Source organism: Arachis stenosperma, chromosome 5 (assembly GCF_014773155.1).
Source record: "Arachis stenosperma cultivar V10309 chromosome 5, arast.V10309.gnm1.PFL2, whole genome shotgun sequence".
In the NCBI taxonomy this organism is placed as follows: Eukaryota; Viridiplantae; Streptophyta; class Magnoliopsida; order Fabales; family Fabaceae; genus Arachis; species Arachis stenosperma.
Window position 1 is genome coordinate 3,603,746 of NC_080381.1, and position 25,371 is coordinate 3,629,116.

The 25,371-nt window shown below is 32.9% G+C and overlaps 3 protein-coding genes across 11 annotated transcripts; 1 reads left to right on the forward strand and 2 right to left on the reverse strand.

Moving 5' to 3' along the window:
* Nucleotides 1–605: 605 nt before the first annotated feature.
* Nucleotides 606–3,051, reverse strand: LOC130981651 (uncharacterized). Of its 2 annotated transcripts, none has more exons than XM_057905273.1 (2): nucleotides 2,903–3,051; nucleotides 606–2,413 (listed from the first exon to the last, which is right to left on the reverse strand). In XM_057905273.1, the coding sequence occupies exon 2, from the start codon at nucleotides 2,088–2,090 to the stop codon at nucleotides 954–956; it is 1,137 nt and encodes a 378-aa protein (XP_057761256.1). In that variant the 5' UTR covers nucleotides 2,091–2,413; nucleotides 2,903–3,051; the 3' UTR covers nucleotides 606–953. The 2 variants fall into 2 exon arrangements, with proteins under 2 accessions (XP_057761256.1, XP_057761255.1); XM_057905272.1 differs by having other exon boundaries at nucleotides 2,843–3,033.
* Nucleotides 3,052–13,833: 10,782 nt separating this feature from the next.
* LOC130980030 (DNA mismatch repair protein MLH3) lies at nucleotides 13,834–21,816 on the forward strand. Of its 4 annotated transcripts, none has more exons than XM_057903622.1 (25): nucleotides 13,834–14,118; nucleotides 14,203–14,254; nucleotides 14,380–14,427; nucleotides 14,913–15,067; nucleotides 15,185–15,242; nucleotides 15,545–15,602; nucleotides 15,725–15,817; nucleotides 15,895–16,060; nucleotides 16,189–16,204; nucleotides 16,318–16,538; nucleotides 16,822–16,891; nucleotides 16,980–17,060; nucleotides 17,275–18,639; nucleotides 18,736–18,817; nucleotides 18,906–19,015; nucleotides 19,423–19,496; nucleotides 19,600–19,797; nucleotides 20,122–20,166; nucleotides 20,234–20,287; nucleotides 20,380–20,483; nucleotides 20,728–20,776; nucleotides 20,898–20,957; nucleotides 21,050–21,122; nucleotides 21,398–21,483; nucleotides 21,578–21,816. In XM_057903622.1, the coding sequence occupies exons 1-25, from the start codon at nucleotides 13,987–13,989 to the stop codon at nucleotides 21,752–21,754; spliced, it is 3,627 nt and encodes a 1,208-aa protein (XP_057759605.1). In that variant the 5' UTR covers nucleotides 13,834–13,986; the 3' UTR covers nucleotides 21,755–21,816. The 4 variants fall into 4 exon arrangements, 3 of the variants coding, with proteins under 3 accessions (XP_057759605.1, XP_057759606.1, XP_057759607.1); XM_057903623.1 differs by having other exon boundaries at nucleotides 21,561–21,792; XM_057903624.1 differs by lacking the exons at nucleotides 13,834–14,118; nucleotides 14,203–14,254 and having other exon boundaries at nucleotides 14,379–14,427; nucleotides 15,897–16,060.
* Nucleotides 21,817–21,858: 42 nt separating this feature from the next.
* LOC130980031 (uncharacterized) lies at nucleotides 21,859–25,017 on the reverse strand. 5 transcript variants are annotated; one of them, XM_057903629.1, is made up of 8 exons: nucleotides 24,743–25,017; nucleotides 24,593–24,663; nucleotides 24,352–24,419; nucleotides 23,341–23,518; nucleotides 23,141–23,225; nucleotides 22,948–23,002; nucleotides 22,451–22,589; nucleotides 21,859–22,270 (listed from the first exon to the last, which is right to left on the reverse strand). In XM_057903629.1, the coding sequence occupies exons 4-8, from the start codon at nucleotides 23,515–23,517 to the stop codon at nucleotides 22,184–22,186; spliced, it is 543 nt and encodes a 180-aa protein (XP_057759612.1). In that variant the 5' UTR covers nucleotide 23,518; nucleotides 24,352–24,419; nucleotides 24,593–24,663; nucleotides 24,743–25,017; the 3' UTR covers nucleotides 21,859–22,183. The 5 variants fall into 5 exon arrangements, with proteins under 5 accessions (XP_057759612.1, XP_057759611.1, XP_057759614.1 ...); XM_057903628.1 differs by having other exon boundaries at nucleotides 24,352–24,467; XM_057903631.1 differs by having other exon boundaries at nucleotides 24,801–25,010.
* Nucleotides 25,018–25,371: the final 354 nt, after the last annotated feature.

Genomic DNA, 25,371 nt, shown 5'->3' on the forward strand with positions numbered 1-25,371 from the left:
GCCACGCTAAAACGAAACAACATTGTTTAGCCATGTGTCCAGCAACGCAATTTAGAGCCAATTCAGCACTTAGTTTGCTGATTCAGTAATAGAAAAGGTCCAGGGACCAATATAGTGTCTAGAACTGAATCTTGGGGACCGGTATAAGTAATTTTGAATTCAAAGGACTAAAATGGTGAAAGTTGTGAATCTGAGGGACCACCTTGGAGATTTAGTCGCGCTTATATTGTTTATTTGAATGCCAAGATCAGATTATTAGTGCCACTAACTAACTACACTAATAATTGCTTTTAAAGGAGTTTATGAGAAAGATTCATTTCATAAAATACATATTACTGAATAATAGAAAGTTAACTATGCTTAGATAGTTCACTTCATTAGTTAATCATGAGGAAATTATTCTATTTAATTAGGATGTCTCAAGCTCACTTAAGCTAAAGTGGAATTAGAATAAACAAAATCTTGATCAACGCTAAAAAATTCTAATCAAAGAATTCCCATTTCATGAACTTCACTTACCATATAATCATAGAATGAAGCAACTAAATCAGTCAGTATTAACAAACTTTTGAGCAAAAAAGGAAAATTTGAACAGCTGAAGGAAATTCATAAATAGAAGACCAAAGAGGTTTTCTCTTTTATTATCAACACAAATGCGGGAAGGAATATGCAGCATAATGAAAAAGCTGTTCAAGTCATTGCATCCTCCTATCTAAACTCCAAGCTTTCCTATCAATTAAACTTACACACAACTTTAAACAGAAACAAGTAATGCAAGCAACTATAAATCTAAATTTACATTTAGTCAGCGCAAATCCATTACAAAACCAAAGATGAACCAAAAAGGAAAAAAAGAAGATAAAAGGCCATATATGTAAAAAGAAAGCATCAAGATGTCTACCTCCTCAGCTATCTGACTCCTAGCACCAAATCACCTCAACTTATGTTGAACATTATGACTGCACAGCTTTATTTTGTTTGATACAAGCCGGTGCCTTGAACTCCTGGCACTTCCACATTGATGTAGCCTCGATTGGCATCACTCTCTCAGTGGATGGCTCAACTGGAAACAAAGGAATACTATCAACAGGATGATTCCCCGAGTTCATTTCAGATATTGGTGTGCTTCTACCCCTGACACCTTCCTTTGGCTGCGCCCTGTCTTTCGAGGTGCAAATGCTTAATGGCAACTTTTTTAGCTTCACCCTTCCTCTCTTCTTACCTGTGGTAGACAAATCTTCAGTGTTTTTCTCCTTTGACTGGCTTGACTCTGCTTCCCCATTGTCCATCTCCATTTGGTTTAATCTATCATATCTGAGTCCCTTCTTGTCTTCCTTACTTGAGCATACTTCTTGAATGGAGCCTTCGGAATCAATCTTGCCAGCCGCTGCATGTCCATTGTTCAAAGATAAGTCTTGTCCATTTGCCATACCAGCATCAGATCCCTCAGTCATTTCCATGCTCGAAGAGCTTCTAGGCTTCTTCTGTCTGCTCCCTTTTGATTCCGAGTTTGGAGAATTCTTTGTGATCCTAGGAGAACTGTTCATGGCTCGGTGTAACTTTCGAGCCAATTCTTCATCTGTCCCACAATTTTCAATGGGTTGGTATTTTTTGTACAAGAGCTGAACTGGGAGATGCTTCTTCTGTTTGTTCTTTTTGAGACTTCTTTCCTTGTTGACCGACTCATCAGAGAAAGAGGCAACCAAATCTAAAGCACTCTTAGCTGCAGCAATTGCCTTCGCTGCTATTTCAGCCTTTTCTTCGGCTGCAGCTCTAGCAGCCTGCGCAGTCTTACTTGCAGCAACCGCCGCTGCTTTCGAGGCCTCCACTACCTCCTCAGGGGTAAGATTAGGGTTACTCGAATGAGCACTCAGCAAATTTTTAAGCCGAGCTTCAAACTCACTCGAATAGGACGACGAGGAAGAGGGAGCACCCTCGCAAACCGTGACACAAGAAGCAGCAATCGTCGAAGGAGAGGCAGCAGCATCAACACAATCCGAATTCTGTTTTTTTAATCCAGCTAGAAGCCGCTTTCGTGGAGGCAGAAGAACATCAGCATCCAAGTGATTCACATCACACACGTTCTCCATGAAAACTCTACTTAATCAAACCCAATTCAATTCAATGTTCAGGTACGAAGAACAATGAAAAAATCATCACATGAATCGAAATTCAAAACTCAAATCCATCCAGCAATCACACACTATCTAAACAATTATCAACGGTCAACTAATCTAGCTCAAAAACCCAACTCCACATCCGCGATCAAATCAGGATTCAGTAAAAACAAAAACCTACAAGATTCTCAGCAAACCCTACAGAAACTGCCTCGTTGTGATATCAGGAACCCTCCAAAGAAGAAAATTCGATTCATAACCAACATATTCTTCCAAATATTCCACCGATTTGGTTCCTAACCAGAAAAGAAGCAAAATCAAAGTCAAACTAAATTCACAACAAAATTATTCAATTCATCCGAATTAGAATCTCTACGAAAATGAACCAAAAACCAACAGAAAACGCTAATCCTTATCTAACGAATTAGAATGTAGCCATGGATGCATAATTGAGCTAAGAACAAAAGATCAGACACCGAAAAAACCAAGGAAAAACCTCCAATTCACATAGAATATCATTTTGAGCAGCAGACTCATGCATAGCAGAGTTTGCATATTTCCGATACACTTCTTTTTTTTTTTTCCTTCCAAATCAAATTAAGAAAGGGAAATGAAATCGAGAATCTCGATTCAAGCGAATTGCGCAAGAATCAACGAGAATTCAACAAACGCGGATCAAAATTGCAGAGAAGAACACACGGACAAGAAATGAGGTCCATGAGTACCTGATCCTGCTAGAGAGAGAAAGAAGAGAGAGAAAGGGAGAAGAGTAAACGGCGAGGTACCATTAGGGTTTTCTTCCTTTTTTTTTTTTTTGCTTTGTTTTTTTTTTCCCTTCTTCTTTGTTCTCTCTAAGGAAGAGAGAAAATTGGTGGTGGTGGTGTAGGAGAAGAAAATCCAGGGCGTGTGTAATGAAAACCGAAGATCTTTTTTTTTTTTAATTTTCATTTTTCGAATTTCTTTTTTTCTGTTTTAGTTTTCTTTATTTTCTAAGGAATTTGGATTAGTTATGTTTCCATATAAAGTTATAAACCACTAATAATTAATAATTACTGCCTCATTTCTCACTAAACCTTCATTTTTATTTGCATTACAATACCTAATTGCTATTACTTAATTACTCTTGCATGTTATTTTTATTTTATTATTATCCGTTTTTTTATATATATTTTGTCAAAAGAGGTCAAATTTTTCTTACAACTTTCTTAAACTCTTGTTGTTTACTTGTTTATTAGCTACTTTTTCTCAACAACCCTAATTTTTTTTCCAGGTTTCTCTTGTTTAGTTTAATGATTAGATTAGTTTGTATTTTGATTTTCCTATATGCTACTACCCCTGTCGGTAATAACCTTTTTTGTTTCTAAGATGCTAGTTTAATTTGAAATTAAAAAATCAAATTTATTCTGGGCATAATCGATGTATAACAAAATATATTTATGAGATCAAATTCAATTTGTCCCTCACTAAAATTACAAAGGATATAGTTGTTCTTTAAAAGAGAAAATAATAAATTCATCTATCACAATTTAAAATATTTAGCTAAAGAGTGTCTAAGAGCATTGATTGAAAGATGAAAATAGAACTTTTTTTTTTCAAATATATTCAATAATGTATTTAAAAAAATTACATATGAATTATATTTTTTATTTAAATCTTTTAGTTGTAATATCATTAAGAATTGTTTTTGGAACAGTTGTCAGTAAAAACAATTTTCATAGCATTGTTCATTACAAAAATTGTGAAAGACAAAGTTGTTTGGAAAGATAAATTTGTCATTTCCGAATACAAAAAATTTACTATTTTGTCTCTCCATTTTATATTATTGTATTCATTTATTTTATTCAAATACTATATTAAATTCACAGTGTATTTCAAGTAGATGAATTATTTATCTAATATATTGTCTCTTATATGTCATTTTTATTCAACATTAGTGAATATTACTTATTTTTATATCAGGCAATAATAAAACTAACTGTGTGTCATTTTAATATAAGATTATTCTATTAAATAATAGCGTGATCCATATATAATTAATATAACTAATTCTAATAATATAGATTTATATAATATGATAGTTATTATTAAAAAATGAATTAATGTGACTTTTTTAAATAATAAAAGATCTTTTTAAGGGATGATAAAATTCTCTGAGATGCAGAGATCATTACAGGGACTATTTTAAATAGAAATTTGACTATAATTTTTTTTTTTTATGAAGACAAACGCAGGGTAAAATTTTTTCGAGACAAAAGTGGAGACTTGAATAGGAATTTTCATCTGTCTCCGCTAATGTCTAAATTCATAAATTTACTTATTTGTCTTTAATCATATATATATATTAGTCATTTCACATGCTATATATATACTATATAAGAGAAACCTTAAATTTATAATCCTCATTTGTATAACTCTTCTTCAATTTAAAAATCTCTAGCTGTTGTCCATACTCCATTCAACCTCTTTGCAGCCACCTTTTCGTCACTTTTCCTTCTCAACGTGCTATCACTCCTCACTGTGCCATCAACTCTCACTACGTCGTTCTCTCTATTCGTAGCATTCTTTCTCCTCTTTGAGGATGCATTCGTTCTCCTCTTTGCAACTCTATCGTCGTATTCATTTTCATCTCTATTGCTGCGTCTCCTGTATTCGTCTACTATTTTGTATTCTGCCTCGCCGTCGCGTCTGCTCACTGCGTCAATTTAAAAGAAATCGTCGTCTATCATTTATCGTTTTTGTATAAAATCTTGCTTTATTGTATATGATGAATACTTACGACTCTATTTTTATAGAAATTAATGATCAGTTAAAACTAAAAAAAAAATAAAAAATAAAAACCTACAATAAATAACATCTCACAAAAAAATGAGAATAGATATAATATTTTTCTACAATAAAAATTAACAATAAAAATAAAAAATAAATCTGAGTGAAAGAAAAAACAAAAAGCGGTAAAGTATCTCTCGTCTCCGCCCTAATTCCTCCCCCTCCTTTCTGAAAAGTAAATAACAAATAGAGGTTACTTTTATAAAATAACATAATTATAAATTTTAAGATATTCTACTTAATAATTATAAATAGTTTCTTGATCGATTATAATACCGATAACTTATACTTAATTCACGTCAACAATCTATCTAATAATAATTGCTGGCATTTTTTTTTCTTGCCAGTTGCCGCTTATATCTAGGGGTGTCTGCGGATCGGATCGGATCGGATATGGCTAAAATTTCGATTCGATCCGCATTAAAATCATCGGATCGGATCGAATCTGATATCCGCAGTTTTTAAGGTTGGATCGGATCGGATATCGGATATATCCGCAAAACACAAAAATATTTTTAAAAGTTTATTTTTATTAAAAAATATCAATAAAATTCATGTTTTCTATTCTTTTAAATATGTTTACTTTTAAAATAATATTAAACATACTTATCTTAAATAATAAATTAAAATAATATAACATATATGATCATTATTAGTTGAAATAAAACATAAAAAAAAATTTACTTATTTATTTCTTTATTTTTGCGGATACGCGGATATGCGGATACCAACACAAAATCCGCAATCCGATCCGATTAGTATGCGGATCCGATTCAATCCTTGCGGATCGAATCCATATCCGCCATTTTCGGATCGGATTCGGATAAATACCGCGGATATGCGGATCGGATCTGATTCATGGACACCCCCACTTATATCTCACTCTCCCTTGCTTTGAAAATTGACGTAAATATTTTAACTTCAACTAGTAATTGCAACTTGAATCATTAATTGAATGGGTTTAGTTAACATATGTCTTCATAAATTTATTATTGATAAAAAAAATAAATTTTTTATTTAATAAATACAAAGTAAATATATTAAAAATTTAAATTTTTTATATTTTAATAAAAAAATTAATTTATAATATTAGTTTATATATCTTAGGACACATAATAAATAAATCCTAATTTAATTAAGTGGTTGTTTTTTTAACAAAAACTAATCTTAACACGTATTTTTTAGAAAATAAGTTAGCTAAATCTTAAATTAAAAGAATACTCATAAAAATGTCATATTGAATGGCATAATAGGAAAGTAATAGAGTTTGAGGTGGTTTGACATGAAATTTTCCAAAGTTCACTGTTATTTATATTGATAAAATAAATTGCTACGTACTAAAGTAGTAATTAATTTGTTTCATATTCTTGTCACTTATTGTCAGGAACTAAAATTAAAAAATAATAATATTTCATTTTATTTTACTATTAATTCTAATTGTTGTGTTACAAAATACCAGTTAATAATTAGCTAGTTGCATCTCCTCTATTTTGTTGTGTCACTCCAGATCACACTATTGTGATTTGTCTAATAAATATTAAAAAAAAAAACCCACCAGCCAAAAGAACAGTTCTTAAGGCAAAGTCAAATATTAACCCTTGATGAAAAAGAGTGTAGTTTCAAACACTTGTAGAACGATCACTCATCACTGGGATCCATATAAATTATTTAATAACATGGTTCTTTGTAATAGTTTTTTTTATAGATGAATTGGACAATTTTTAATTTCAGATACCACACAATATGTCTACACAATTCTCACACGTTGCAGCAATTGTTAGGAGATTTTTTTGATCGGTTATAATAAGTGGGATTTAAATCTGAGACATCTAGATAAAAAGAAAGAAATTATTTCATTTAAGTTATAGTTCGTTAGTTAATAATTTTAATACAGTAAAGAGTTATCAATATAAATTGGTACAGATAAATGAAGATCTGTATCCTTTAACTATCTTTTTCAAGTTTAATATTAATTAAAAAATAAGAATAAAATTTATTTACTTAAAAGAATATGAATACCCTAGTACAAATCAAAAATACAGTAACGAATTTAGTCAAATATCTTTTTTGAATATGACGGTAATAGTTTCTTAAATTTTTGTATTAGATTAAAAAATTTATAAAAAATAATGGTTTATTAAAATTTAATTATTATCTAATTTAATTATTTGAATAATTAATAATATCTCATTTTTTATTCTCTTAATGACATGAAATTTTTAAATATTTTTTTAATAAAAAATAAAACGTGAAATATTTTTATTAATTATGATTCCATTTTCCAAAAAATATTGTTTGTATATGATTTTTTTAATTATGTTATATTTTTTATAATTATGTGAAATCTAATTATTTTAATTTATTTATAAGGTATATTTTAAAATTAAAAATAATAATTATAAATATAATAGCTAAATACATTCTCTTTTATAAATTTAATGACTATATTAAATGCATTGTTTTATACAACTTATTAATTACGTTTAATCTCAATCATTTAAATTAAGGTGTTTGCTTAGGTACGATAATAAATTCATACGTATCGATACGTTTAAAATATGGACAAATAATAATAATTTACGTGGAATTTATTTTCCACATCAACATTTAATTTTTATTTTTTTAAATATATATTATATCACCACTTTTATTAATTTACCCCTTTAATTAAATAAAAATAAAAAATATTTTTTATTTAATTTTATAAAAAGTCTTAAACATCTTTCTTTTATTTGATTAGACAAAAATATCCTTTTAAATTAACGAAATCTTAGAATTCAATTAATCTTAATTTTATAGTTTCAAATGATTTAAATAACAAAACAAAAATATATTTAAAAAACAAAAAATCAAAATTTCTTCATCTTCTCCAATTTCTCTAATCAGTCGTGTCCCTCTCTAAACAAAACATATCAATAAAACAAAAAATCAATCGTTTTTCATCTTCTCCAATTATTCCTCTACAACAAAAAAGTGAAAATCCCGAATCAAAACCCTAAATTCTACGCTGCTGCCGTCCCAATGGCTTCATCCGCGTCGTCCAACCATTTCAGCACATGACCTTCAATTTTTTTCAAATCCCTTCTTTCGTTCTGAACACGATGCTTGGTTTCATCTCTTTTACCTTTAAGATCAGTAACACGGTCACTCAACTCCTTAAAATTGGCTTTGTACAATATTACATAACTGAATTGCCTTCCAATGGCACCCACAGTATAGTCTGCCACTTTTCCGGTAAGAGAAATTAGAATTTCCAGTGACTGTTTTGATTCAAGAGCTGAAACTACAAACAAAAGTCGAAAAAATTTGAATGAGGAAAAGGGTTCAAAACATATTTGATTTGTGACTTTTATTGCTTTGCTTCAGAGGGGTAATTGGAGAAGATGAAAAACGATCGATTTTTTGTTTTTTTGATATGTTTTGCTTAGAGGGGACACCAATGATTAGAGAAATTGGAGAAGATGAAGAAATTTTGATTTTTTGTTTTTTTAATATGTTTTTATTTTGTTGTTTAAATTATTTGAAACTATAAAATTAGGATTAATTGAATTCTAAAATTTCGTTAATTTAAAAGGATATTTTTGTCTAATCAAATAAAAGAAGGATGTTTAAGACGTTTTATAAAATTAAATAAAAAATATTTTTTATTTTCATTAATTAAATGGGTGTATTAGTAAAAGTGGTGATATAATATATATTTAAAAAAATAAAAATTAAATGTTGATGTGAAAAATAAATTTCACGTGGCTTATTATTATTTGTCTATATTTTAAATGTATCAGTATGTATGAATTTGTCATCGTACAGTAACAAACACCTTAAATTAATCCAATGACTATAAATAGATTCTTACATTTATGTAAGAATATCATTCTCATTAGATACATTCTTCACACATACACACTATATACATATATATACACATACATACATATGGATAGATTATGTTTTTTTATCGCTAGCTAACAATCTAGAAATGATCTCTAATATATAATTTGATTTAATTTCAATATTTAAAATGTTTTTATTTTACTTTTATCATTAATTATTTTAATTGTCAATAATTAAAATATTTTAAAAATTACATATAGTATATATATTTGCTTCCACAAGTCACCAAAAACAAAATGCTTCCACAAAACTAAAATTATTCTTTGAGACAAATGACATAAATAAATCATTGGAGTTTGAAATTTACTCTAAATGTAAAGAGTGGACATTAATACTCTAATTTTATGTAAATCAAATTATTTTATTTTGATATTGTGTAGCCTTTTTATATGTCTTCTATATTACGCTTTATTATTGTTTAGCAATATTTGTTGAGAAATGTATTATTTTTTTCGAATTTTTACAACAAACTATCATTATTGATATTATTGTGTTTTCTTTTTCAATACAATACTATCTTCACTTTTATTTTTGTAAACTTTCAAGATACATTAATTAAGAACATTATTAAGATATACCTTCCAAAGTCATTCATAAATATTATATAATGACATAACATGATAACATAATCACATATATATGATAACATAACAACTATAATAACATAGCATGATGATATAATTCTTAATAATACAACACAATAATAATGACATAGCACAATAACATAATAACACATAACATAACAGTCATTCAAATAGTCAGAATAGATGTGATCCTGTAAAGTAGCGACGTGGTGCCTGATTTTCTGTGTTCTCTGAGTGAGAGATACCTCTTCCTCGCCTTTGATCGGTTCAGGTGGCCTAGATGAACCAGCACGATCAGGGGGTGCAACTGCAACTGCCAAGGGAGGAGTGCCACCCAATTCAAATGTGTCTCATTCAAAGATCCTGACGGAGGCTCGTTCAGGCCCACATCAAGAGGTGTCTGCTGTCCAAAGACCTGCAGTTCACGTTGGGCTGCCTCATCCTCCTGGACAATAACACTAATCTCCTATAGGAAACGGATCCTCCGAAGTCACTATCTAAGTCATCATTGTCTAGCAAATCCAAAAGGAGTTTCACCTAGGCTCATGAATGTCTGACTCTCATGCAGGGATATATCACTGCTAAAGACATCAACAAAATAATTACCAAAATACTCGTCACCTCCACCATCTCCACTTTCATCAGCACCTTCACCAACATCAGATCCACTCCTTAAACCACCACCACCACCACTATCATTTCCACCTCCACCACCTCTACCACCACCTCCAGATCTACCGTCGTCATCATCTCCACCTCCATCTCCACTATCACCACCATCATTCCCGCCTCTCCGAATATGTCGACCTCTACCTCAACATCCACCCTCCCTCCCTCTCGGCCACACCCCTATTTCGTCGACGACCTCGACCCCTCCCCTCTATGGCATCAATCGCATCATCGAGCTATCTCAACTCATGATCACTGGCTCGTATACCAACACGACGTCTCCACTCCACTTGACGTTTGTCAAGAATATCTGGCACCTGATCCATTTCAAGAATCCACCCTAGACCTCTTTGGGTCGCATCAGCTGGGATAGCATCTACTCTAGGGTTTCCAAGAAAGAGCTCCGGTGATAAGAATCTCCTTCCATGCCCGTGCCACCACTTCAAGTAAGCTTGTGATGGTCCTGGATCTGCCACCACATCAAATCGTAACACATGGTCGGCCCGCCTAATCCAATATATGTGCCAGCTCTGTAGGGTGTTCGAAACTTTGCCATTAGAAAATCAATGTCGAGTGCAGTAGTGGACGATGCTATACTCCATCAAGTTGTGGTAGCACCCTATCCACCTGATGCCACTCTATCATGACAAAGTAGATCAATGCCCTCACAACACTCCATAGTGCCATATGTTGGGGCTCTAAGATCTCGGGATGAATTACTTGAACAACATCCGGTGTGCTATATGGCATCCACATGAACTGGTAATGAATGAAGAGTATTGCAAGTTAATTTACATCCAGTAAGTAGTTTAAACAAACTTAATAATGAATGCTTCAACCCTAGATCACTCACATCTATTGCCCAGAGTAAATTTATCATAAGCCTCCATGCGCGACTCTAGACCCCTTCCCGCTCAATGTTGGCTGATAACTAACTGGCCCACCTAAAACGCAATATATGTTATGAACAACGGCAATAATCTCTTATATACATTACTAAACATGACAACCATAAAAGGTACGTACTTCGTCGCCAACGACCAATGAAAAGCGTCAAACCTATCAGGCCTGAAATCCGGGAACCGCCAAAAAATCTACGACTGAAGGAGCTGCAATGGACCGGCCAACTTAATCACATTCATGTTGGCCACACGGCACAAGCACCAGCATAACCATGACAGAGCGGCGGATCCCTGACTGTATCCACACATGTCCTTTAATCTCGTTATGTCTGGTAGCCGGCAAATATGCATGCGTGTACCGAACTTGTCACTGAAGAGTCGGGTGGATAAAAGCATCATGATATACGCCCTTGTGTATCTCTTGACTGTCTCCTTGTCTGCGTTCGGGGGAGGATGACTGAATGTATCCTTCATCTAAATGTACTTTACAGTGAACTTGTCGATGCAATATATCGGAGGCAACACACCCAATAGCTCTTGAAACCAATCCCATGTAGGTCGTCCACCATCAATATACCGCTCGAAATCCGTAAAACATCCGTTGTTGTACTGTTCGTCGATGAAAAGGCCTAACCGATATGTAACATAGCAAAATATTCATGTTTATAATTAATATTTCACCTTAACTTTTTATTAACGCTGTTGATTGATCAACTGACAAAGAAACTAATTTAATTGACGGTTTAAAACTAAATAATTAATATGATCAATTTAAAAATTGAGAGCCCAATTTAATTATTGTATAAAAACTTATGAACTAATTTGATTGCCATTTTGCTGAAAAATATAGCTATTATATTACTGTGGGTGTATACATATTAAGAAATGTGAAATATCGAAAGAAGAATTTATTGATAACCATTTATCGAGAGTAAATTTTTACTATGATTTGAAGCAATTCATACTTTTAATGGTAAACAACAAATATAGTTGGGTTTGTGTTGGTAGTCATCCAATTTTTATTATTTGTTTTAGAATTGATTCTTCTGAAAGCATCTTAATTATATTACTTTCAATATAATAGTATTTGTCATTCCAGCCTGTTAGAAAAAGCATTATTTGATAAAAATCTGGATCTGTTAAAAAGATGTTTGCAAACCATCCTAATTGTTTTTTTTTTATTAAGATAATATAAAATTGTAGGCTAATCTTTTTAGATAGAACTCAGTTGATTTTATACTAAAAGTACAAATATTAGACTTGTCATTAAAAGATTTTTAGCATTTGCTTAATTTCTAAAAAATCCATGTAGGATCAATTAAGTATTTAGAAAATTGTAAACATTACTTGAAGAAAAATTCAACGTCATTTTATTAGGAGTTGAAATGGTCATTTTCATTATTATGATCGATAATGTTACTCCCCTAGATATTTTCATTTCTTTCCATTCCATTTTATTTTAACATGAATATGTTAAAGACGATAATGGTCATATTCATACCCCACATTATCCATATTATTTTATCTATACAAACAAATGAATGTACATCAAATGGTTTCCTTGGAATTATAAAAATAAATAATCAAATAGATGTCATATATAATTTTTGGAGACCAAAGTAAAATCGCTTTTTAATTTTCATATTACAGGAAGAATGGTGTTTTTTTTTTTTCGTTATTGAGACTTTGTGTGTTATTTGCAAGTGTCGTGAACGGATCTAGAAATGTTATTAGGAGAGGCCAATAACATATATATTATTAAAAATTATGTAAAAAATTATATAATATAAGATGTATTACAAAAATATATTGATAGAGAATATATTTTAAAGTAAAAAAAATATGTGTGTACTTTTTACTAACGAAGTAGTCGATTTTTCATATCATAAAATTTATCGATAATAGAATTTGTGTCAAATTTTTTAACAATTTTCTTTTCAATATAATTAAAAGACAATTAGTAAAAATTCATTTTTTATTTCGTTTCTGAATTATTTTTCACAATATTCATAGTTGAAAAAGATATCTTAGTTGTAACATTTGAAACAGAAAAAATTAATATCAAATGAATAAAAAAAACAATCACAAGAAGAAAAAGAATTCACTTTATGAGATTTAAAAATTTTTATTTAATTAAAAATATTAATAATAATATATTTTTTAAATTTTTTAATATTATTACTTATTTTTTAGATATTAGAACTCATTAATATTTAAATTAGACTAAATTTTTATTTATATTAGACTAAATAATAAATAATTTTTAAAAAAAATTAAATTATACACAATAACTTATTATTATTAATTTTTTTTAAAAAAAGCTGGGACAGACCTCAGTCGCCCTTGTATCGTCACTTGAAGTGTGGTTTATGACCCAAAAAAAAAAAAACCCAATAACTGCACTTTAAACTATGGAGTTTGAGCAAATACGATTAAATGTTAAAAATCGACCCACATATTTGTGACAAAAAAATATTTTTAGGGATTATTAAATCAATGTTAAAAATATTTTAATTAAATTGATCTAGTACATATGTATCTTTCAAGAACTAAACAATTGTCAAAAATATTTTGTGAATTAAATTAATAATTCTTCTATTTTTAAAATACAATAATATTGGAAAAATAAAAAATAATAAATTCAAACCATTTAAATGATTTTATTTATTGTATGGTATATTAAATAAAATTAAAAATAATAAATTTTGATAGTTTTAATTTTTAATTTTTTGTTATCAAATATTTTAAATAAGCGTTTCTTTTATTTCTGCACACGTAAGTTTTATTATTGATATATAAACATCACAGTATACGGCAAGTCGTTTCAGTTAGTAGTATCAAACTGCCATTTCTTTTTTGCGCGTACCGAAAACAACAACAGACTGAGACCGAGTCACTGACACTCAGCGTGATACTTCGCGCTCTCTGATCAAACGACGACGTAGGAGCATAAGCCCTATCGTAAGAGATCGCATTTTGCAGCAGCGCCGGAGCTCCATGGCGGCGCCGAGCATAAGGCCTTTGCCGGAGGCCGTTCGCAGTTCAGTGCGTTCCGGCATCTTCTTGTTCGATTCCACCCGCGTCGTCGAGGAACTAGTTTTCAATAGCCTCGATGCTGGTGCCACAAAGGTAGTATAGTATCTAGTATCTGTAATTTCTGTTAGCTTCTAATGCTGAACTTGAAACTGAAACTGTTCGGTGCGTTGTTTTCAGGTTTCTGTGTTTGTTAGCATTGGGAGCTGTTACGTAAAAGTAGTAGATGACGGTAATTCAATTTTGCTTAGCAATTTTGATTTCGTATTCTTTTTCCTGATTAAAAATTTTGATATACTGCAATGGACATTCGGTTTTTCGTTCATTTTTTGGTTTCAATGAATGTATGTTTTGTAGGAGGTGGAATTGCTCGAGATGGACTTGAATTGGTGGGAGAAAGATACGGTACATTGCATATCCTTCGTTGTTTGTTTGTTTCTTTCTTAATGCATGTAACTTTTCTGAATGCAGCAGTATTAGTCTTGGGCTGTGTTCATTTTTCAAATTTTAGAGAGCCTCAAAAGACATTTTTGTTGTCATTTTTGTTAATTGCTAATACAAGTAGGTAGTCAAAATTGTTTTGTGGAAGCGATTATAGGTTATCAAAATACTCTTATTGCCTTCTCAAGTTGTATTATACACAGCTCTCCAGTGAGGCTGGCGTTAAGGGAAGCTGTGTTAGGACTTAGGAGAGTGCTTGAGTTTGTTATTATAACGTGTCAATCTCAACTTCTAAAAGGCTACAACTAGCTTGTTTTTATTTTGGATTGATTTAATAAGGAAGGGAAAAAAAAAAAAGAGGCTTGTCTTGTTTATCTTTCATGAATTTGATTTTGTTTATGTTGTCATTGATAATGTGATTCGGTGATACCTGCCTGTTGTGCAAGCAGCAACATCAAAACTTCGTAATTTGGATGACTTGAATGCCACCAGCGGAAACTTTGGTTTTCGTGGGGAGGCTTTAGCTTCCATTTCCGAAGTCTCTTTGTTGGAAATTGTGACAAGAACATATGGAAGGCCCAATGGATATAGAAAAGTATTGAAGGTGGGGATAATTTCCAGCAGTTTGTTCATTAGTACTATTTCATGCAAGTATATATTATGATTGCTGTTGATTTTGATGCAAACTTGGTTCTGGTTTACTTTTCTGTTTTTACTGCAGGGGTGCAAATGCTTGTATCTTGGTATTGATGATGATAGGAAGGAAGTTGGTACAACAGGTAATTATTTTGGTGAATCTGACAATTGTATGGTTTTAATTTCTCGTTATGGTGGTGGTACTTGTTAATACATTGATGTTATTCAACTTTAGTGCATAATCCTTTATACACTTCAGCTATTGATACAAGATTGCAATAATACTTGATTGATATGTAGACTAGTAGAGGCATCTAATGTGTCTGCTACTTCTCACTTGCTAATCATTTTTCCTTTTGCTTGCAATAAAAGTATTTGCTTTAAAATTTTCTCCTCCATGCTTGATGCTCATTTTCATTGCTAACCATGAGCTGGTGACTGTCAGTTGCTGTCCGTGATTTATTTTACAACCAACCAGTTCGGAGGAAATACATGCAATCCAGGTTCTTTTCTCTTGTGCCACCATGCAAATGATATATTTTGTGAAGTTTAATTTATCTTTAATGAACAATGGATCTGTTTGATAATTTTGTATTGACCGATGAATTCACCTCTGCAATAAAAGTCCCAATAAGGTGCTGCAATCAATCAAGAAATGTGTACAGCGGCTTGCTCTTGTGCGTCCAAATGTTTCCTTCAAAGTTATCGATGTTGAAAGGTATCTTCCCCTGCAAAATAACAAAGTCAATCTTCTTTGTATTTGTCTTAGTAACATTTTATATACTTTACGCGTAGAGATGATGAGCTTTTCTGCACACAAATTGCTTCTTCTCCACTAGCACTTTTGACCAGCGGCTTTGGGGAGGAGGTATCAAGCTTTCTTCAAGCTTTAGAAGTTGAGAATGATATCATAAAGCTATCTGGATATGTCTCTGGCCCTTGCAATGCTTTGAATATGAAGGTGATTTATATTTCTCATGTAAAATCTTAAAAAAAGTAATTAATACGTCAACTTTTTCTTCCTTTGATATAGGTTCTGTCCCTGTCCCGTCCGCTAACTTCTGGTGTGTTTCTGTATTTGCTTTGCAGGCTTTACAGTATGTCTGTATCCTTGTGACTACAAATTTAGATAGTGTAATTATGGCACAGTAGATATGCTGAGGTTTGAAAAGTATTCAATACCATAAACATTTGAATTGTTGGCCTTAACATTGTTAGATGTTAACTCACAGTTCGTTAGCAGTGGCCCAATTCATAAGCTTATGAGTCAATTGGCTAATAGGTTTGAGCATCTGAATTCATGGAATACTAATAATGAGTTCGAAAACAAGAAGAAAAGTAGGTCTCAACCATGTCCAGCTTATATCTTGAATATAAGTTGCCCACGTTCTTTCTATGATTTGACATTTGAACCATCAAAAACTTGGGTACAATTCAAGGTAATTCTTTTGCCCTTTTTCTTTACTCATTTTTCTTACCATGTTTGTCAATCATTGTTGCTGTATGGGCTCCATAATTCATAGTTGTTTGTTGAAGGTCCAAAAGTGAATTTTATAGGGTTCTAGTCCAAATTCAGGACATTTATTAGAGATGTGTAGAATTTCTTTTTTGGGGTTCCTGTATTATTGTTTCATTCAGTGGGAATTGTCTTATCACTTCTTGGTACACTTGATAAATCTGATTTTTTTTTTGGCTCAACATTTTTATATCTTGCAAATTAAGGATTGGGATTCTATACTCAACTTCATTGAGAAGGTCATAAAAGAATGCTGGGAGGAAAACATAGATTGTGGTATGCCCTCTCACTGCATCTTGCATAGGTATGACGAGCTATTGTTTTTTACATTTTTATTCACTATTTATGACTGGGATTCTTATAGGAGAGTCCTTCAATCAGTCCACTTACATGGTACATGAAGATCAACCGTGGGAAGATCTCAACATTCTTCCAACAGAAGCAGGTAAGGTTTATTGTTTTGGTGGTCAAACAGATCCCTTTGCATTATTTGAGTGTGATCAATTTTGTTCGTTTACTTTTTGCTTACTTGTCTTATACACATGGGTTGAACATTACATAAGGTAGATATCCCCATAATTGTTTTTTTGTACCGTGGATCATGCTGGCTTGTTTTTATAATTACATTGAACTACTATTGTCAAATATCTTTGTTGTAGATAAATCAAAATTTGGAAGCCATACTAAGAATTCCCAAGAACTCTCTGTTTCCACTTCAGGCAAGCTAACCGAAGATGAATATCATCAATCTGACAGGGAATATGTTAGAACCTCTCTTGGTTACTTGTGTCAAGGGACTGAAATATTGAGAGAGAAACAAAACAAGAGAGACTTCTCTTATCAGACTCTTTTTTCTGGAAATTTAGTGGATGATTCATATGCCAGATGCATGCCAACTGTTGGAAAGCATAAGAGTTTATTGATGTATGATAAGAATGGTCAATCACTAGGAGATTACTTTTCAGATGATAATGTTCCTAGTGCAGAAATTTTATTTGATAATGTACCTTTTGATGCACCAAGTTCTTCAAAGGGAAGAAAATTCCGTGCTGTAGGGGCTGATATGATCAACGAATCATTTGAAGACTGCTTACTTAATGATAGCCATGGGTTTTGTAACAACGTAGAGGTAAATGAGGATTTTCAGAAGCCTTTTCTGAAAAGCTGTTCTATAAAAGGAAGTATCCTGCGAGAGAAGGCTTTCTTTACAAATGATGAACATGAACTCCACACTGATGGCTTTTGGAGAAAACAGACAAGGGAAGACTATGACAGTCTGAAGGACTATGGTGCTCAACGCTGTTCAAATGTTGTAAAAAAATTAAAATTGTCTAGAGATTGTGATTTTTTCTCTAGAGCAGTAGCTGAAGATCTTCCATATTCATACTATTCAGCAGCACAAACAATGAACTCTGGGACTGTTGATCAGCTATTTACTTCTGAATGGCATTCTGTCTATCAAGAAGCCTCATCTCCAGCCAGTGCATGGGGTGGTGATCATGCAGCTGATATTAATGATCTTGGACTTCATCATACAATACTTACTGCCGAGGAAGAAAATGACTGTGACTTTGTCTACGATATTTCAAGGGATGCCAAACGAAATGGCTTTGAATTTACTGATGCTATTGATTTGGAAACGATATTCGACACAAAGGTTGACTGGCCTGATCGTGGTCCTAAATATTCTACTAAAAAAAGGCCAGATGTTTTATTTGAGGAATCTGAGTGTTTGTTGCCTGATACATGTGTTGAAAAGTGCAAAAGCCATGACAAGAACAAAAGCAGGATGGATCATTTGAGACATCCAGCATTGAACAAGAATAATGGAAGATCTAAAAGAAGCTCTTCAGCTCCACCATTCCATAAAAGGAAAAGGAGGTTTGTATCTTTAAATCAACCATCAGAAATGATAGCCAAAAGGCCTACTGGCCAAGCCTCCAATCCTGCTTTCAACCATCCATCAGGAATGATAGCCAAAAGACCTACTGGCCAAGCCTCCAATCCTGCTTTCAACCATCGAGGTTTTCCATTTTCCTCTGCCTTTCCCTTCCTATTTTTTGAAGCAACAATAATTCCCTTTATCATGATATTTCCCCCCTTCTCTTTTCAATCTCCAGAAGCTTCTGATTTTATATATGCTCAACAATCTATTGAAGCTCTTCACCCAAGCACTGAAGATCACTCTCTGCAAGAATTCAAGTAGGATAGCTCTTGTTGACCATTTCTCTAGCTACTCAACTGTTGGGAATAATTTTTCACTGACCTCTTCAAATTATCCTGATCATAGATCTAATGTGAAACAGAGATCAGATGCTCTGGGAGATGCACATTGTAATGACAACAAGGAGATTGATGGGTTTGATAGTTTCAACATTCAGAACAATGCTCCAGTCAGAGGTAAGTTCAAGTTGTTAAGAGAAACTACAGTCTGACACAAGGAGCTTTTGAAAACTTTTTTTTTTTGGCTCATAACCATGCTCAATATAGCCCGGCTTTGAAGTGAGTTGTCAGAGATCTGTTGTTTAGTAGCTGGTCTATCTTCAGAGATTATCTTGAGTAATATTTATAATTTTAAAATAGAAGTTTTGCTGTAGCATATTTCAATGCACTGTGTCAGGCTGAAAGTTACTCTCTCATGTTTAGCAGTTTCTACCATAAAACATAGGTGCATTTTGCACCATCTTCTTTAGTGGAAGAAGTTTACTTTCAGTCCAATTGGATTATGCTAATAGTTGAAACTTTTGTAAGCATTCATCTTATAATCAACTTTTAAACTGCTGTCGCATATTGTTCTGTATTTTCAGAGTTGTTCTCAAGGGAAGCACAAGATTCTATAGATCAGGGGATCAAATGGAGGACATGCTCACCTGAAATTCCAGTTATGTTTTCAATCTTTGTGGGATTACTATGTTACTTTTGAGACATTTATTACTATAGAGGATGACTGTAATCTGACTGTATGACCTTTGACTTTTACATAGAAAAACAATAAAGTGGATGAAGTTCAAAGTCAAAACAATATACTTGATATCTCTTCGGGATTTTTGCATCTTGCTGGAGATTCATTAATACCTGAAGCAATCAGTAAGAAATGCCTTGAAGATGCTAAAGTTCTCCATCAGGTGGATAAGAAATTCATTCCAGTTGTGGCTGGTGGAACCCTTGCTGTTATTGATCAGGTCTGTCTTGCTGTACACTATTGCAGATACAGTACAGTTGAATATCAAATAAGCAAAAGTAATGATAAGTTTTTATGGAAATCTCATTGACCTCCATATTTCTGTTAGAAAATCTCACGCTTGTATCTTAAAATTTGGCTGTCCACCTCCACGTGTACTTGTATCTGCCTTTAAGCAACAGTTAAGTTATATTGCCTTAGGTTATGCATTTGCATCTTTTCAGCTTATCACAAGCCTGGATTCTTGCTAAATGATTTTTTTAAAAATAATACACTTTACAGATGCAGTAAGTTGTGTATAACATTCATAGTTCTTTTGTTACAGCATGCTGCAGATGAAAGAATCAGACTGGAAGAATTGCGGCAAAAGGTAAACTTGTTTGTGGTGAATGTCAGAATATTTATCCAGTGTTATTTATGAGACTAGTAACATGTAGGTATTATCTGGAGAAGCAAAAGGAATAACCTATCTGGATGCTGAACAGGAACTGGTATGTATCATATGAATTAGAGGGTCTATGAGACTCTTTTCTCTCCCTGATTCTTTAAAATTATTACACCATTAGTAAGACGCATTATACAGGTGCTGCCAGAGATTGGTTATCAACTACTTCATAGTTATAGCGAACAGATTAAAGATTGGGGTTGGATGTGCAACATTCATGTTCATTCTGAACCCTATAAAAGGTATGCTTGTCTGCTAGCTTGCAAAAGTTGTATACTTCCTAGATCAATGTTTTTAGAAGGCAAATAGTGTTAATGAGTTGTTCATTATTTATTGTTTTGCCAACGAATCAAGATAGAAAATGCCTTTATTTGCTCATATCGTGCATCTTATTGTCTGGGCCCAAATTAAACTAGAATAATTTGTTACATCAAACTCATTCAGTTGGATGTGGTTTTTTAATATATAATTTTCATTGCCTTGCAGGAATCTGGATGTTCTCAACAGACAACCAATGGCCGTCACACTTATAGCGGTTCGCATCGAGCCATGCATTTATTATTATCAACTTCATTTAAATTCAATTTGCAAGAAGTGCTAAATGCCTTCCATGTTTTACATATTACTGATGTGTGGTGTTATGTAATTGCTTGTAGGTTCCTTGTATTTTAGGTGTCAACTTAAATGATGTTGATCTTTTAGAGTTTCTTCAGCAGGTTTAAAAAAGCCTTATCTGAGCCTTTGTTGCGTTTTAATTGTATTCCTTCAATAATTGAACATTGCACATCATCTGATTTCTTAATCTTAGCTTGCTGACACTGATGGATCATCAACTATGCCACCCTCTGTTATACGAGTCCTAAATTTGAAAGCATGCAGAGGTATGTGGCCAATATCAAGGAGTTTGAAATGCCTTATTATATTTACACGAATTCCATATTTGAGTCCCATTTCTTCACCGAAGTACAGAGGGCTGCACATAATTTATGCAGTGCCGTCTCGATGTTGATATAAATCTGACAAACTTAGGTGATTGAAAGGAAATGTTGGCCCGTTTCTGGAACTTCTGTGGAATTGCTCCCTTTGTTTTATCATATCATCTCAAGTCTTAAACTAATTATTTACTCCGTTGTTTATCAATGCCTTTATTGTGTAGGTGCAATTATGTTTGGAGATTCATTGCTACCATCAGAGTGTTCCCTTATAGTTGAAGAGCTAAAGCATACGTCACTTTGTTTCCAAGTAAGATATATGTTTTTTAATGTTCCACTATCTCTGCATGTGTATTGATGGGAATGCATGGTTCGTGACATGAATAGAGGAATTTACCGTGCAGTGCGCTCATGGGCGACCGACAACTGTTCCTCTTGTCAACTTGGAGGCATTGCATAATCAGATAGCCAAGCTTGGGCAAATGAATGGCTGCTCAGATGATAAGTTTCATGGATTACAAAGGCACAAAGTATGTATTGAACGCACAGCAGAGCGTTTATCTTCTGCTAGAGGAACCTGAGACCTTTCAATTTTACTAGTTGCAACACAATGTATGATGTATCACTGTTTTTTCATTCGATGTAATTGAGTGTACAGAAGAACATTCAGAAAATATACAAGATAGATAGAGAACCGTGCTATAGATGATTGTATATATATAACCGATTCAACGTCATTTTACATGGTGTATAATGAGAGGTCCAATTTGATCGCTAAGATAACGATACATGTAAAGTTGTTTAATGCGCATAGAAACATTCTCTTGGCAATAATATTCAGCATGTACAGCTATGTCATATCATGTCACGAAACATTCCTGTTTATGCAGCCTACCTAATTTATGGCACAACAATCTAGTTAATTAGCCCTCAGTAGATGGCCAGAAATGCCAAAAATGTATACTTCCCGAACTATGAACTTGAGATTATTTCAAACGGGTCCTGAATCACTACATCATAGCCTCTTCCTTAATATCAGTTGCAGCACATAGGGCCTTCCATACATGGACCAGCATTTTCACTGGTGGACGCAAGCTCTATAAAACAAAATGCAGAGATTCTTCATTAGAAACTAAAATGATCTCTGTCCAAAGAAAAGAAACTAAAATGACCTATTTGGTGATTAGTAACTGCCCTAAAATGTATAGCCTTCTAAAAACATGCAACAGTGTTTCCACCATTAATATTTTTACTAATGCAACCAAGAATAATTTTACCTTGAAAACTAATACCATTTCCGATTCCCCACGAATCATCATCGATAGTGTCCAGTAACAAGTCACTGGTGTCACACATTCTACTAGAACAGGTTTCAGAATCTTGTCAATGGGAACAAAGCATCTAACGATTTTTCCACTGTGACAAAATATCCAAAGACAAAAATGAGGATGATATGCATAAACACCATGCTGGATAACTACTAAAATGAACTCAAAAATAGTTACATATGATGTAGATTGCTGATAGCTAAAAACAAATTAGATAAGGTATTCTCAAACGTACAATCCAGATGCAAACAGAGGCATACATTAAAAATGTCTCAAGCATGAACATTTTCAAAAGGCTGGGAAACTAGTACCCGCGTTCAACTTTCTCAACCTTTTCTTTGAAAAGACTATTCTACGGAACAATTAGATATTACATTTGGCTTCTCACTTGGTCTTTACTAGCTTGTTGAACTACCAATAAATAATCAATTAACTAAAAGCTATACCTCATGTAGTGAGTCTCAAGCTGTACTCCAAAAGCTGGCATAATTACAATAGACTCTGCATGCAAGTACAAACACTCAAAAGAGAGAAAAGAACTTTCAAACTTAGAAGATAAACCACACATTAATTCTTTCCGGTTACAAACAAAACTAAAAATTAGCTTCCAAAACACCTTAAATACTTTCAGGCCCTCACCTTTCTTAACAGGCTTTCGAAGCAATAACTTGACAAGAAATATGTTGAAAAGCAGGCTGTAATATACAATACTAATTGATTTTTCCTGTTATCACAAGTGGACTAATCAAGTTAAAAACAAAAAACAGATGAAAGAGTTTCAAAAGTTTTGAAAACATCAAGTCATTGTAAGAAGCCAAAAAGAATGTTGAAAGGCTTACCCCAAGAATATAGAGATATAAGGCAGAAGCTAATACAAGAACTGCTGAGGTGTATACAAAGACATAATTTGCCCTACCACTCTTCAAAATTATGTGGTGTATGTCGACATTTTCGCAGGGATATTTCTGATCATGGGTATACGTATATCTGCCCTTACTTATCGTGAATTTTACCATTCTGTAACCAAAAGGCAAAACGGAAAATATATATAAATAATCAGAAAATTCTTTCTTAGACTTGCACTCTGCAAGAGAGTTCGCACATTCTAAGTGATAAAAACAATAACAAGTTCATTGATTCAAGTAATTTACATCTTAAGAGTATGTTTGGTTCGGTGGTAAAATAGGGGGAACATTTTCATGGATGAATTTAATATGTAACTTTACAAATGAGCTCGTTTATGAAAGTTTACACCCCAACCAAACATAACCTAAATTTTTAAAAGATTCATCATAAAATAACAAAGCTTTGCTGAACAAACATGCTATGTTAAACGGTAAAAAGAATTAAAGAAAAAAGTTAACCAATATATGAATTCAGAAAATTGGCAAACTGGTGTCTGAAATTCCAGCTTATAATAGCTTTGAAAGGCGATCTTTTATAAAATGCCACAGCACAGCACACAACATGAACACAACAAAAACACTAGAAATAGTTGCTTGTTCTCTGGAGCACACAACTATTTCTTCGAAAAACAAGTATCGGAATCCCAAAATCCATGGAAACCTAGCTCAAGTTGAAAATTGAAACCTCAAATTAGTTTTATGTCAATCTCATTGCCAAATTCTAACCGTCACATTCAAAATCACCGGCTAAAGAAAACCGATGGCTTCTGGGTGTTGAGTATATTAGATACTATATAATAAAATCATTCACAGTTAAGATCAGAATTAATTGAATTACCCAAAATCATCAATCGATTGATAACATAAAAAAAGTAACAGATGACAGCTTCAGGACCCTAAAGAACCCAATATCAAAAGGAAAGCGTGGGAATGCCATAGACTTACCCTTATGATCTGATTTGGAAGAAGAGGAAAGAAAGATAGCCGAAGCGCAAATAGGGGAAACGGTGATGCTTCAAAGAGTGAAGTGAGAATCATCAATGGTGGACCCACAAAAAAAACTACATATTTTCATCAACATCGACAAATTTAAATTTTATACATTTTCAGAATTGAAAACTCTTAATTCGATAAAAAAAAATTAATTAATATATTCAATACATAAAAATGTAGGAAAATATCTTACCTCTATTGGATTGTGAACTTGTTACATTGTAGTACCCAAATAAACCCCTCAGAAACTCTTCACTGGATCATCTGAAACAATGCCACCAAGTCCATAACCAAGTTTTGATTTGAAATTGAATTGCAACTTCAAACTAGCATGCCTTATCACCTTTGTTGGTTAGCTTCATACAAAAATGGTAGTCAGTGGCTAAGAAAGGGTTGCTCACGTGAGAGAGGCAGAGAGAAGCGCCTCGCAAGGCACAAGCCGCAAGATGGAGCAAGAAAGAATGGTTCCGGCGTCCTTGCTCCCACTGCTGGCGGCTGGCGACGGCGGCGTGTAAGGCTGTGGCAGGATTTGTCAGCGTAGAATTCGGGACCTACCAAATTACTCAAATTAGGAAATTAGGGTATAAATCTGGTTTCATTTCTCACCGATTTCGTTCCTAAAACCAGAAATTAATTCCGCTTATTTAAGAAATTTTAATTTATTCTCGTATTTGTTTAAAGTTTTAAAATATAATTTTGAATCCTTAGATCAAAGATCCAAACATAATTTATACCCGTAGTTAGGGGTGTTCAAATTCAAACCGATTTAAATTAAACCGTTCATCCAATCCGATTCAAACTGAAATTGATTAAAACCGCACTAATTTGGATTTGATTGGATTTTATTTTTTGCAAACCGTTGGATCGGATTGGATTTCGGATATACTTTTCATAACCGATCCAATCCAATCCAAACCGCACAATGTGCTATAATATTATTATTTTATTATTATATTTACAATTATACTTATA